At 42.6% G+C, this 12,427-nt stretch overlaps 1 protein-coding gene across 1 annotated transcript in view; it reads left to right on the top strand.

Moving 5' to 3' along the window:
* The window catches only part of EFNB3 (ephrin B3), a 111,717-nt gene extending 101,521 nt beyond the window's left edge, over positions 1-10,196 (top strand). The window contains exon 5 of the mRNA XM_075855534.1: positions 7,718-10,196. Within this exon, the coding sequence (XP_075711649.1) occupies positions 7,718-8,106 (389 nt within the window). The 3' untranslated portion in view covers positions 8,107-10,196. The remainder of the gene's footprint in view (positions 1-7,717) is intronic.
* Positions 10,197-12,427: the final 2,231 nt, after the last annotated feature.

Here is a 12,427-nt window from a genome sequence, read left to right as displayed (position 1 = left end):
TGTATCACTCTGCAGGAGGAGGAGTAGACTCATAGCTCTTTTCTATATGTATCACCCTGCAGGAGGAGGAGTAGTCTCATAGCTCTCTTCTATATGTATCACCCTGCAGGAGGAGGAGCAGTCTCATATCTCTCTTCTATATGTATCACCCTGCAGGAGGAGGAGTAGACTCATAGCTCTCTTCTATATGTATCACCCTGCAGGAGGAGGAGTAGACTCCTAGCTCTCTTCTATATATATATATATATATCACCCTGCAGGAGGAGGAGTAGACTCATAGCTCTCTTCTATATGTATCACTCTGCAGGAGGAGGAGTAGACTCATAGCTCTTTTCTATATGTATCACCCTGCAGGAGGAGGAGTAGTCTCATATCTCTCTTCTATATATATCACCCTGCAGGAGGAGGAGTAGTCTCATAGCTCTCTTCTATATATTTCACCCTGCAGGAGGAGGAGTAGTCTCATAGCTCTCTTCTATATATATCATCCTGCAGGAGGAGGAGTAGTCTCATAGCTCTCTTCTATATATATCACCCTGCAGGAGGAGGAGTAGTCTCATAGCTCTCTTCTATATATATCACCCTGCAGGAGGAGGAGTAGTCTCATAGCTCTCTTCTATATATATCACCCTGCAGGAGGAGGAGTAGTCTCATAGCTCTCTTCTATATATATCACCCTGCAGGAGGAGGAGTAGACTCATAGCTCTCTTCTATATGTATCACCCTGCAGGAGGAGGAGTAGTCTCATAGCTCTCTTCTATATATAAGGAGTAGTAGACTCATAGCTCTCTTCTATATGTATCACCCTGCAGGAGGAGGAGTAGACTCATAGCTCTCTTCTATATATATCACCCTGCAGGAGGAGGAGTAGACTCATAGCTCTCTTCTATATATATATATACCACCCTGCAGGAGGAGGAGTAGACTCATAGCTCTCTTCTATATATATCACCCTGCAGGAGGAGGAGTAGTCTCATAGCTCTCTTCTATATGTATCACCCTGTAGGAGGAGGAGTAGACTCATAGCTCTCTTCTATATATATATATACCACCCTGCAGGAGGAGGAGTAGACTCATAGCTCTCTTCTATATATATCATCCTGCAGGAGGAGGAGTAGACTCATAGCTCTCTTCTATATATATCACCCTGCAGGAGGAGAAGTAGTCTCACAGCTCTCTTCTATATATATCACCCTGCAGGAGGAGGAGTAGACTCATAGCTCTCTTCTATATGTATCACCCTGCAGGAGGAGGAGTAGACTCCTAGCTCTCTTCTATATATATATATATATATCACCCTGCAGGAGGAGGAGTAGACTCATAGCTCTCTTCTATATGTATCACCCTGCAGGAGGAGGAGTAGACTCATAGCTCTCTTCTATATGTATCACCCTGCAGGGGGAGGGGTAGTCTCATAGCTCTCTTCTATATGTATCACCCTGCAGGAGGAGGAGTAGACTCATAGCTCTTTTCTATATGTATCACCCTGCAGGAGGAGGAGGAGTCTCATATCTCTCTTCTATATATATCACCCTGCAGGAGGAGGAGTAGTCTCATAGCTCTCTTCTATATATATCATCCTGCAGGAGGAGGAGTAGACTCATAGCTCTCTTCTATATATATATCACCCTGCAGGAGCAGGAGTAGACTCATAGCTCTCTTCTATATGTATCACCCTGCAGGAGGAGGAGTAGACTCATAGCTCTCTTCTATATATATCACCCTGCAGGAGGAGGAATAGACTCATAGCTCTCTTCTATATATATCACCCTGCAGGAGGAGGAGTAGACTCATAGCTCTCTTCTATATATATCACCCTGCAGGAGGAGAAGTAGTCTCACAGCTCTCTTCTATATATATCACCCTGCAGGAGGAGGAGTAGACTCATAGCTCTCTTCTATATGTATCACCCTGCAGGAGGAGGAGTAGACTCCTAGCTCTCTTCTATATATATATATATATATATATATCACCCTGCAGGAGGAGGAGTAGACTCATAGCTCTCTTCTATATGTATCACCCTGCAGGAGGAGGAGTAGACTCATAGCTCTCTTCTGTATATATCACCCTGCAGGAGGAGGAGTAGGCTCATAGCTCTCTTCTATATATGTATCACCCTGCAGGAGGAGGAGTAGACTCATAGCTCTCTTCTATATGTATCACCCTGCAGGGGGAGGGGTAGTCTCATAGCTCTCTTCTATATGTATCACCCTGCAGGAGGAGGAGTAGACTCATAGCTCTTTTCTATATGTATCACCCTGCAGGAGGAGGAGTAGACTCATAGCTCTCTTCTATATATATCACCCTGCAGGAGGAGGAGTAGTCTCATATCTCTCTTCTATATATATCACCCTGCAGGAGGAGGAGTAGTCTCATAGCTCTCTTCTATATATATCATCCTGCAGGAGGAGGAGTAGACTCATAGCTCTCTTCTATATATATATCACCCTGCAGGAGGAGGAGTAGACTCATAGCTCTCTTCTATATATATCACCCTGCAGGAGGAGGAGTAGACTCATAGCTCTCTTCTATATATATATCACCCTGCAGGAGGAGGAGTAGACTCATAGCTCTCTTCTATATGTATCACCCTGCAGGAGGAGGAGTAGTCTCATAGCTCTCTTCTATATATATATATATATATATATATATATCACCCTGCAGGAGGAGGAGTAGTCTCATAGCTCTCTTCTATATATATATATCACCCTGCAGGAGGAGGAGTAGACTCATAGCTCTCTTCTATATATATCACCCTGCAGGAGGAGGAATAGACTCATAGCTCTCTTCTATATATATCACCCTGCAGGAGGAGGAGTAGACTCATAGCTCTCTTCTATATATATCACCCTGCAGGAGGAGTAGACTCATAGCTCTCTTCTATATGTATCACCCTGCAGGAGGAGGAGTAGACTCATAGCTCTCTTCTATATATATCACCCTGCAGGAGGAGGAGTAGACTCATAGCTCTCTTCTATATATATCACCCTGCAGGAGGAGGAGTAGACTCATAGCTCTCTTCTGTATGTATCACCCTGCAGGAGGAGGAGTAGTCTCATAGCTCTCTTCTATATATATCACCCTGCAGGAGGAGGAGTAGACTCATAGCTCTCTTCTATATATATCACCCTGCAGGAGGAGTAGACTCATAGCTCTCTTCTATATGTATCACCCTGCAGGAGGAGGAGTAGACTCATAGCTCTCTTCTATATATATCACCCTGCAGGAGGAGGAGTAGACTCATAGCTCTCTTCTATATATATCACCCTGCAGGAGGAGGAGTAGACTCATAGCTCTCTTCTATATATATCACCCTGCAGGAGGAGTAGACTCATAGCTCTCTTCTATATGTATCACCCTGCAGGAGGAGGAGTAGACTCATAGCTCTCTTCTATATATATCACCCTGCAGGAGGAGGAGTAGACTCATAGCTCTCTTCTATATATATCACCCTGCAGGAGGAGGAGTAGACTCATAGCTCTCTTCTGTATGTATCACCCTGCAGGAGGAGGAGTAGTCTCATAGCTCTCTTCTATATATATCACCCTGCAGGAGGAGGAGTAGACTCATAGCTCTCTTCTATATGTATCACTCTGCAGGAGGAGGAGTAGACTCATAGCTCTTTTCTATATGTATCACCCTGCAGGAGGAGGAGTAGTCTCATAGCTCTCTTCTATATGTATCACCCTGCAGGAGGAGGAGCAGTCTCATAGCTCTCCTATATATATCACCCTGCAGGAGGAGGAGTAGACTCATAGCTCTCTTCTATATGTATCACCCTGCAGAAGGAGGAGCAGTCTCATAGCTCTCTTCTATATATATCACCCTGCAGGAGGAGGAGTAGTCTCATAGCTCTCTTCTATATATATCACCCTGCAGGAGGAGGAGTAGACTCATAGCTCTCTTCTATATGTATCACCCTGCAGGAGGAGGAGTAGTCTCATAGCTCTCTTCTATATGTATCACCCTGCAGGAGGAGGAGTAGACTCATAGCTCTCTTCTATATATATCACCCTGCAGGAGGAGGAGTAGACTCATAGCTCTCTTCTATATGTATCACTCTGCAGGAGGAGGAGTAGACTCATAGCTCTTTTCTATATGTATCACCCTGCAGGAGGAGGAGTAGTCTCATAGCTCTCTTCTATATGTATCACCCTGCAGGAGGAGGAGCAGTCTCATATCTCTCTTCTATATGTATCACCCTGCAGGAGGAGGAGTAGACTCATAGCTCTCTTCTATATGTATCACCCTGCAGGAGGAGGAGTAGACTCCTAGCTCTCTTCTATATATATATATATATATCACCCTGCAGGAGGAGGAGTAGACTCATAGCTCTCTTCTATATGTATCACTCTGCAGGAGGAGGAGTAGACTCATAGCTCTTTTCTATATGTATCACCCTGCAGGAGGAGGAGTAGTCTCATATCTCTCTTCTATATATATCACCCTGCAGGAGGAGGAGTAGTCTCATAGCTCTCTTCTATATATTTCACCCTGCAGGAGGAGGAGTAGTCTCATAGCTCTCTTCTATATATATCATCCTGCAGGAGGAGGAGTAGTCTCATAGCTCTCTTCTATATATATCACCCTGCAGGAGGAGGAGTAGTCTCATAGCTCTCTTCTATATATATCACCCTGCAGGAGGAGGAGTAGTCTCATAGCTCTCTTCTATATATATCACCCTGCAGGAGGAGGAGTAGTCTCATAGCTCTCTTCTATATATATCACCCTGCAGGAGGAGGAGTAGACTCATAGCTCTCTTCTATATGTATCACCCTGCAGGAGGAGGAGTAGTCTCATAGCTCTCTTCTATATATAAGGAGTAGTAGACTCATAGCTCTCTTCTATATGTATCACCCTGCAGGAGGAGGAGTAGACTCATAGCTCTCTTCTATATATATCACCCTGCAGGAGGAGGAGTAGACTCATAGCTCTCTTCTATATATATATATACCACCCTGCAGGAGGAGGAGTAGACTCATAGCTCTCTTCTATATATATCACCCTGCAGGAGGAGGAGTAGTCTCATAGCTCTCTTCTATATGTATCACCCTGTAGGAGGAGGAGTAGACTCATAGCTCTCTTCTATATATATATATACCACCCTGCAGGAGGAGGAGTAGACTCATAGCTCTCTTCTATATATATCATCCTGCAGGAGGAGGAGTAGACTCATAGCTCTCTTCTATATATATCACCCTGCAGGAGGAGAAGTAGTCTCACAGCTCTCTTCTATATATATCACCCTGCAGGAGGAGGAGTAGACTCATAGCTCTCTTCTATATGTATCACCCTGCAGGAGGAGGAGTAGACTCCTAGCTCTCTTCTATATATATATATATATATCACCCTGCAGGAGGAGGAGTAGACTCATAGCTCTCTTCTATATGTATCACCCTGCAGGAGGAGGAGTAGACTCATAGCTCTCTTCTATATGTATCACCCTGCAGGGGGAGGGGTAGTCTCATAGCTCTCTTCTATATGTATCACCCTGCAGGAGGAGGAGTAGACTCATAGCTCTTTTCTATATGTATCACCCTGCAGGAGGAGGAGGAGTCTCATATCTCTCTTCTATATATATCACCCTGCAGGAGGAGGAGTAGTCTCATAGCTCTCTTCTATATATATCATCCTGCAGGAGGAGGAGTAGACTCATAGCTCTCTTCTATATATATATCACCCTGCAGGAGCAGGAGTAGACTCATAGCTCTCTTCTATATGTATCACCCTGCAGGAGGAGGAGTAGACTCATAGCTCTCTTCTATATATATCACCCTGCAGGAGGAGGAGTAGTCTCATAGCTCTCTTATATGTATCACCCTGCAGGAGGAGGAGTAGTCTCATAGCTCTCTTCTATATATATCACCCTGCAGGAGGAGGAGTAGTCTCATAGCTCTCTTCTATATGTATCACCCTGCAGGAGGAGGAGTAGACTCATAGCTCTCTTCTATATGTATCACCCTGCAGGAGGAGGAATAGTCTCATAGCTCTCTACTATATATATATCACCCTGCAGGAGGAGGAGTAGTCTCATAGCTCTCTTCTATATATATATATCACCCTGCAGGAGGAGGAGTAGTCTCATAGCTCTCTTCTATATATATCACCCTGCAGGAGGAGTAGTCTCATAGCTCTCTTCTATATGTATCACCCTGCAGGAGGAGGAGTCTCATAGCTCTCTTCTATATGTATCACCCTGCAGGAGGAGGAGTAGACTCATAGCTCTCTTCTATATGTATCACCCTGCAGGAGGAGGAGGAGACTCATAGCTCTCTTCTATATATATCACCCTGCAGGAGGAGGAGTAGTCTCATAGCTCTCTTCTATATATATCACCCTGCAGGAGGAGGAGTAGTCTCATAGCTCTCTTCTATATATATCACCCTGCAGGAGGAGGAGTAGACTCATAGCTCTCTTCTATATGTATCACCCTGCAGGAGGAGGAGTAGTCTCATAGCTCTCTTCTATATGTATCACCCTGCAGGAGGAGGAGTAGACTCATAGCTCTCTTCTATATATATCACCCTGCAGGAGGAGGAGTAGTCTCATAGCTCTCTTCTATATGTATCACCCTGCAGGAGGAGGAGTAGACTCATAGCTCTCTTCTATATATATCACCCTGCAGGAGGAGGAGTAGTCTCATAGCTCTCTTCTATATATATCACCCTGCAGGAGGAGGAGTAGACTCATAGCTCTCTTCTATATGTATCACCCTGCAGGAGGAGGAGTAGTCTCATAGCTCTCTTCTATATGTATCACCCTGCAGGAGGAGGAGTAGTCTCATAGCTCTCTTCTATATATATCACCCTGCAGGAGGAGGAGTAGACTCATAGCTCTCTTCTATATGTATCACCCTGCAGGAGGAGGAGTAGTCTCATAGCTCTCTTCTATATATATCACCCTGCAGGAGGAGGAGGAGTCTCATAGCTCTCTCCTATATGTATCACCCTGCAGGAGGAGGAGTAGACTCATAGCTCTCTTCTATATATATCACCCTGCAGGAGGAGGAGTAGACTCATAGCTCTCTTCTATATATATCACCCTGCAGGAGGAGGAGTAGTCTCATAGCTCTCTTATATATGTATCACCCTGCAGGAGGAGGAGTAGTCTCATAGCTCTCTTCTATATATATCACCCTGCAGGAGGAGGAGTAGATTCATAGCTCTCTTCTATATGTATCACCCTGCAGGAGGAGGAGTAGTCTCATAGCTCTCTTCTATATATATCACCCTGCAGGAGGAGGAGTAGACTCATAGCTCTCTTCTATCTCTATCATCTGCCATGTTTCTTACATACTGTCACGTAGGGCATCAGGCGTCGAAGCAAGGGGCTGCCTCTTATTATCCAGGGTACTCATGGGCTGATTAAACATTAAAGTCCGTTGAGCGCACTGCCCCTTTAAGAGCGGGCACGAGCGTTCGCTCGCACCCTATGAGACCTAGCCGAGGTGAGTGGAAGTGAGCGCTGGCGTCTCCTGAGGAGGAGACTGGGGCTGCGGCCGTCAGGAGGAGAGTGAAACTGACGGCCCGCAGCCACGGACATGACACATACACACTAACATTTGCATCCCGATTTGTGGGGTACGTTATTCTCTGCCCCCAATCCCAGGAATGAGGATGCTTCTTTCCATAAGCTCCACCCACCTTGTGACCCTTTCGTAATATTTTTATTATAATTTGCAGTAAATTTTCACTTCCTATATTTTTCTCTCTTTCAGGAGACACGTCTGGCAATGCGACCAAGACTGGAGAGAACGGTCCACTTCCCAACTCCCACGTGCCTCTAGTAGCGGGTGCAGCTGGTGGCGCTGTACTCCTGCTCCTTGTCTTCGGAGTGGTAGGGTGGGCGTGCCACAAACGTCGCCAAGCCAAGCACAGCGACACCAGACATCCTCCCCTGTCATTGGGATCCATCACATCCCCGAAGAGAGGAGGAGGGAACAACAACGGCCACGAGCCCAGTGACATCATCATGCCCCTGCGGCCTTCAGAAGGGGGCGCGTTCTGCCCTCACTATGAGAAGGTCAGCGGAGACTATGGACACCCCGTCTATATCGTACAGGACATGGCGAGCCAAAGTCCGGCCAATATCTATTACAAAGTATGAAAAAGCCGCCACCTCCGGCTTATTACCCCTATAGTTTTCTTTTCTTTTAAGTTGAATATGGAGGGTGGGGGCTTATTGTAGGATATTTAAAAGATGGGGTGCAGGACATTATGAAAGGGAAGTCTCTATTGTCAAGCCCCACTTGTGCGTGCCCCTGCCTCCAGACCTCGTACCCGTACGCCCCATGACGCCAAGTCACGTCCAGTTAAACCTTGGAATTATTTCTGGGGGTTGCAGTGCGAATAGATCTGAACCCAATGCCCCAAACGCTGAAGCGTAGCGGGTTATTGCCTGACCAGCCGGAAGCCCCGCTTCAGCGAAGGCCGAAAACGGTTAGCGAGAAGACACAATCGATGATAATCTCCTTGACCACACGGGGCAGGGAACCAAGAGTGCCAGACTAGCCATTCTGAAGATATATCGAATTGTACTCTGACGCCTCGGAGGCGTGGACAACAAGCGTTCGCTGCCGCCAAACAAAATGGCAGCCGTTCTCTATTTTCTTTTTTTGCTGTTTTTGTAATTTCCAACCCAAAGCCTTAAAGAGTCGCCTAAACCATCCCCTTCCCCTTTCTAACGACGTGTTCTCAAAAGTCATATTCGCCTTCTTTGAAACACGACTTCAAATCGGAGATTTACGGCCAATGTCTGATTTATTTTTTAAATTTTTTTTTTTAATTATTCTTTCCCTGGTGCCTTTTGAATTTAGGCAAAGGAATGACCCCTCCCTGATTTTTTTATTTTTTTTGTTGTTGGTTTGTACTGTCATTGTGTTTGTCTTGGGTCACCGGAACGCGCCACGAGTCCTTTCTGTCTATTGTTTTGCTGTGAGTGAAATTCAAGGTTTAAAGGAGCGGGGAGACAGAAGAAAAAAAACACAAAAAAACCCAAAAAACACTCATACACGGCTCCAACTGTGCCCGCGCGTTGGGACATGTTGAAATATAGCACCTCGACTGGGGGCACAGGGAAGAAATATAGGGAGTGGGGGAGAGAAAAGCGAGCGTAATTAAGCTAGGCCCTGTATCCATGGTGATGGATTGGGACTATTCGCTCTTCAGTGTCTCACCGCCTCCCCCCCTTCTCCTTCCCCGTGTCTGCATCTCTCTCCCTCTCTCCGCTATGGCATTAAAGTGTCGGTCGCCAGGGAGACGGGGAAGGAAAATGAACGATAAAAAAAAAGATGTCGTTTTTACGGCTCAGCATTTAGAGAGATATTTGAAGATGTCAGCTCCGCAAGTAAATACTCTTGATAAAAGACGGGTCCGGGAAGGGCGGGGGGTCCATTTTTAGACTTGACGACGGTCTCCTACCCAGTCATTCGAATGAAATCATAGCCTGTGAAAATTAAGCAGACTTCATCTCCCACGCCAACCTGAGAACCGTGCGCTATTGTTAAAGACGTATTAAAAAATGTGACATGGACCAAATAAAGCCCCTTTTCTTCGGGATCGTATGTACGGTTTTGATAGGAAGTGACAGGTCGGGTTATTAATGCGCAGTTTGCGTTACTAGGGATGAGACGTCACGGCCCAACTTTAAATCCCATTAAATAATCCCACTTTTATATATGGGAAAGAGACATGTAGCCTAAGCCCTTTATATACAGGGCAGAACCTCTAGTGCCAGTTACCGCCAACAGACGTTTTTAGATTATTATTGTACTTACTACTTCGTCATTTTTCTTGTTACATAATTTTTTTCGCCAAATGCCGTTTTTTTAAATTTTTTTCAATATTCTTAATATATAATTATAGCAAAAAAAAAATATAATAAAGGGAAAAATAAAGAAACCAGCAAATAAAAGGGACTTTTTTAAGCTTCTTTACAAAAAAGATGTCCCGGCAGTCGTTGTCAGCTCGTAGCGGCGTCATCTAAAATCTGGTTCAATTTTTTTCACATTTTGCCTTCAAAAAGATTTCCCTTCCTGTGTAATGTATCATTCTTTATTGTCTCATAATGAGAGCGTGATGGGGCTCATTCAAACAACACACAACAAAAGCGCTGGGGACTTTTATATATATATATATATATATATATATATATATATATATATATATATATATATATAATTTGAATTTATTTCAATAATTAGCCAAAAATGTAAATTTTTTTTTTTTTTATGGCTAAAATTTTGACAAAATTTTAGCTATTTTTTTTCTTATTATTATTTTTAATGATTATAATCTAGGCAAACATAATTATTTTTTTTATATCATAGACCACACTTTTTTAATTGATGGGGCGCAGTTGTAAAATGTAAAATATATTTGAGTCACTGCACACTTTTTTTTTTTTTTTTTTAAACATTGAAATATTTACATATCTTTCCGCTCTGCTTTAGTTCTCAGGCAATATTATTATTAATATTCAACAGGTCCTAAGCTACAATTATTATTTTTTTTATAGATTTTTCATTTTTTTAATATTATCTACAACTAGAGGAAATAAACGTTGCTTAAAAAAAAAATAAAAAAATTGGGTTTATTTTGCCTTTTTTTTTCTATGATTATTTTGAACCTATATGGGCGTGTCTTTCTAGTTACTTGTTACTATATAGCATGTATTACATGTAAACGCTGCCATATCATTTTTGCCCCTCTACTGAAAAAAACAAAATTAATAAAAAAAAAAAAAATGGTATCACTTAAATTGCACAATTGGTAAATTGAAAATTGGTAAAATTTCTAGCACAAATAAAATTGGCCAATAAAATCATGCGAGCTGTCACCTATATAGGGTGATGCCTTCCATTTTGTACCATGTGACCCGAATAATGCTATAACTTTTTATTCCTGAAAAAATAATTTGCATCAAATTCTAATTTGAAGAAAAAAATTCATTTTTTAAAATTTTTTTTTTTTTTACTTAAAAAATGAAATCCCTAAATTCTATGACGTCATTGACCGGATATAGATATGACTCAAAAAATGTCCGCCTCCCCCGTCTATAGGTGTTTTTCATTATAGCACAAATAATAATGCCCGGTCCGGTCCTGGCGTCTTATCTTGGCTCCCGTTTCAGCAATCTCAGGCTTTGACGTCATTCGTTCGGACTTTTGTCTGAATATAATGTTCCTTTTTGCCTTATCCCCGTTATAAGCCTCATATTACAATATGGCCGACACATTTACGTCTCGTTAAACTGCATTAGAAGCTCAGGTCTTTCTGCCGGGATAAACCACCTAAGCTTGGCGGAGGTTCCACCAGTGTCCGATACCTCGTTTCCATGATTTTCAAAATGGCTGCCCTCGCTACAACTCTCATTTTTTATTTTTTTTTCTTCGATAGCTAATGAAGTCGTCGGGAGGTTTGTGATGTGTTCATTACGTGACATTCGCCAGGATTCCATGATTCCTAATTAAATATTGTAATCATTTGACTTCAGTGTTCTTGTTGCCTTGATGCCTGTATTAACCCTTCTACCCCCTTCAACAAAGAACAAAAAAAAAAAAAAAATCTGTAAATATTTTACACGTTTTTTTTATTTGTAGAAATTTTTTTTTAGTTTTTTTTTGTATCATTTAATTTTAGGATGGCGATCCTTTTTTTTTAAAGAAAAAGTTGTCATTAGAGCTAATTTATGAACTAATTAGAATATTGTTAGCGCCTTTGGAATTGTAATTAGCACATTGCTCCTTTTTCGAGGGAGGAAAAAAAATTATTTTTTTTTGCTTCTTTGTGGAAAGTTAATTAAAAGTTTTATAAAAAGAAAATGTGTCGTCTGTCATTAAAACAATAAATTCATGAAATATAATAAAATATATCTACATAAAAAAAAGTGAACTGCCGCCCTTATGTGTTTCCCAAATGTTTCTACACGTGTCAGGAATTTTGCACATTGGGTACTTACTATACATTATTTTATTTTTTTATATGTTACATGGTTGGAGGAGGTCCTTTTTCCTGCAGCCACCACTAGGGGGAGCTCACTGTCTACAGCTCCCATTGAGTTCAATAACAGCTGTATAAATCCACATGCAGTGAGCTCCCCCTAGTGCTGGGTGCAGGCAGCAGAGAATTTGGAGTTCTAACCACTCCTGATACGTCTGTTTTAGTAAATACTTGCATCCCCCATAATATTACAATTTTGGATAATCGTTTCTTAGAACTCTGCGATGTGCCGTTCCTCTGTTATTCCTCCTAGAAATGTATTCATAAAATGACAACTGGGTGTAACCAGTTAGTGGTGTGTGCCTACACGTTCTGACAATGTCCAATAAGTGCTCACAATGACAGGCTGTTTAGGTAAGAAACCACTTTGGCAAAGGGAATGCGAACACCCAGTTGTCAATTTATTCATACATTTCCAGGAGGAATAA

The sequence above is a fragment of the Rhinoderma darwinii genome, chromosome 3 (genome assembly GCF_050947455.1).
Source record: "Rhinoderma darwinii isolate aRhiDar2 chromosome 3, aRhiDar2.hap1, whole genome shotgun sequence".
Taxonomy (NCBI): Eukaryota; Metazoa; Chordata; class Amphibia; order Anura; family Rhinodermatidae; genus Rhinoderma; species Rhinoderma darwinii.
The sequence above is the reverse complement of the archived record's forward strand: the minus strand, read 5'-3'. Positions and strand labels throughout refer to the sequence as shown.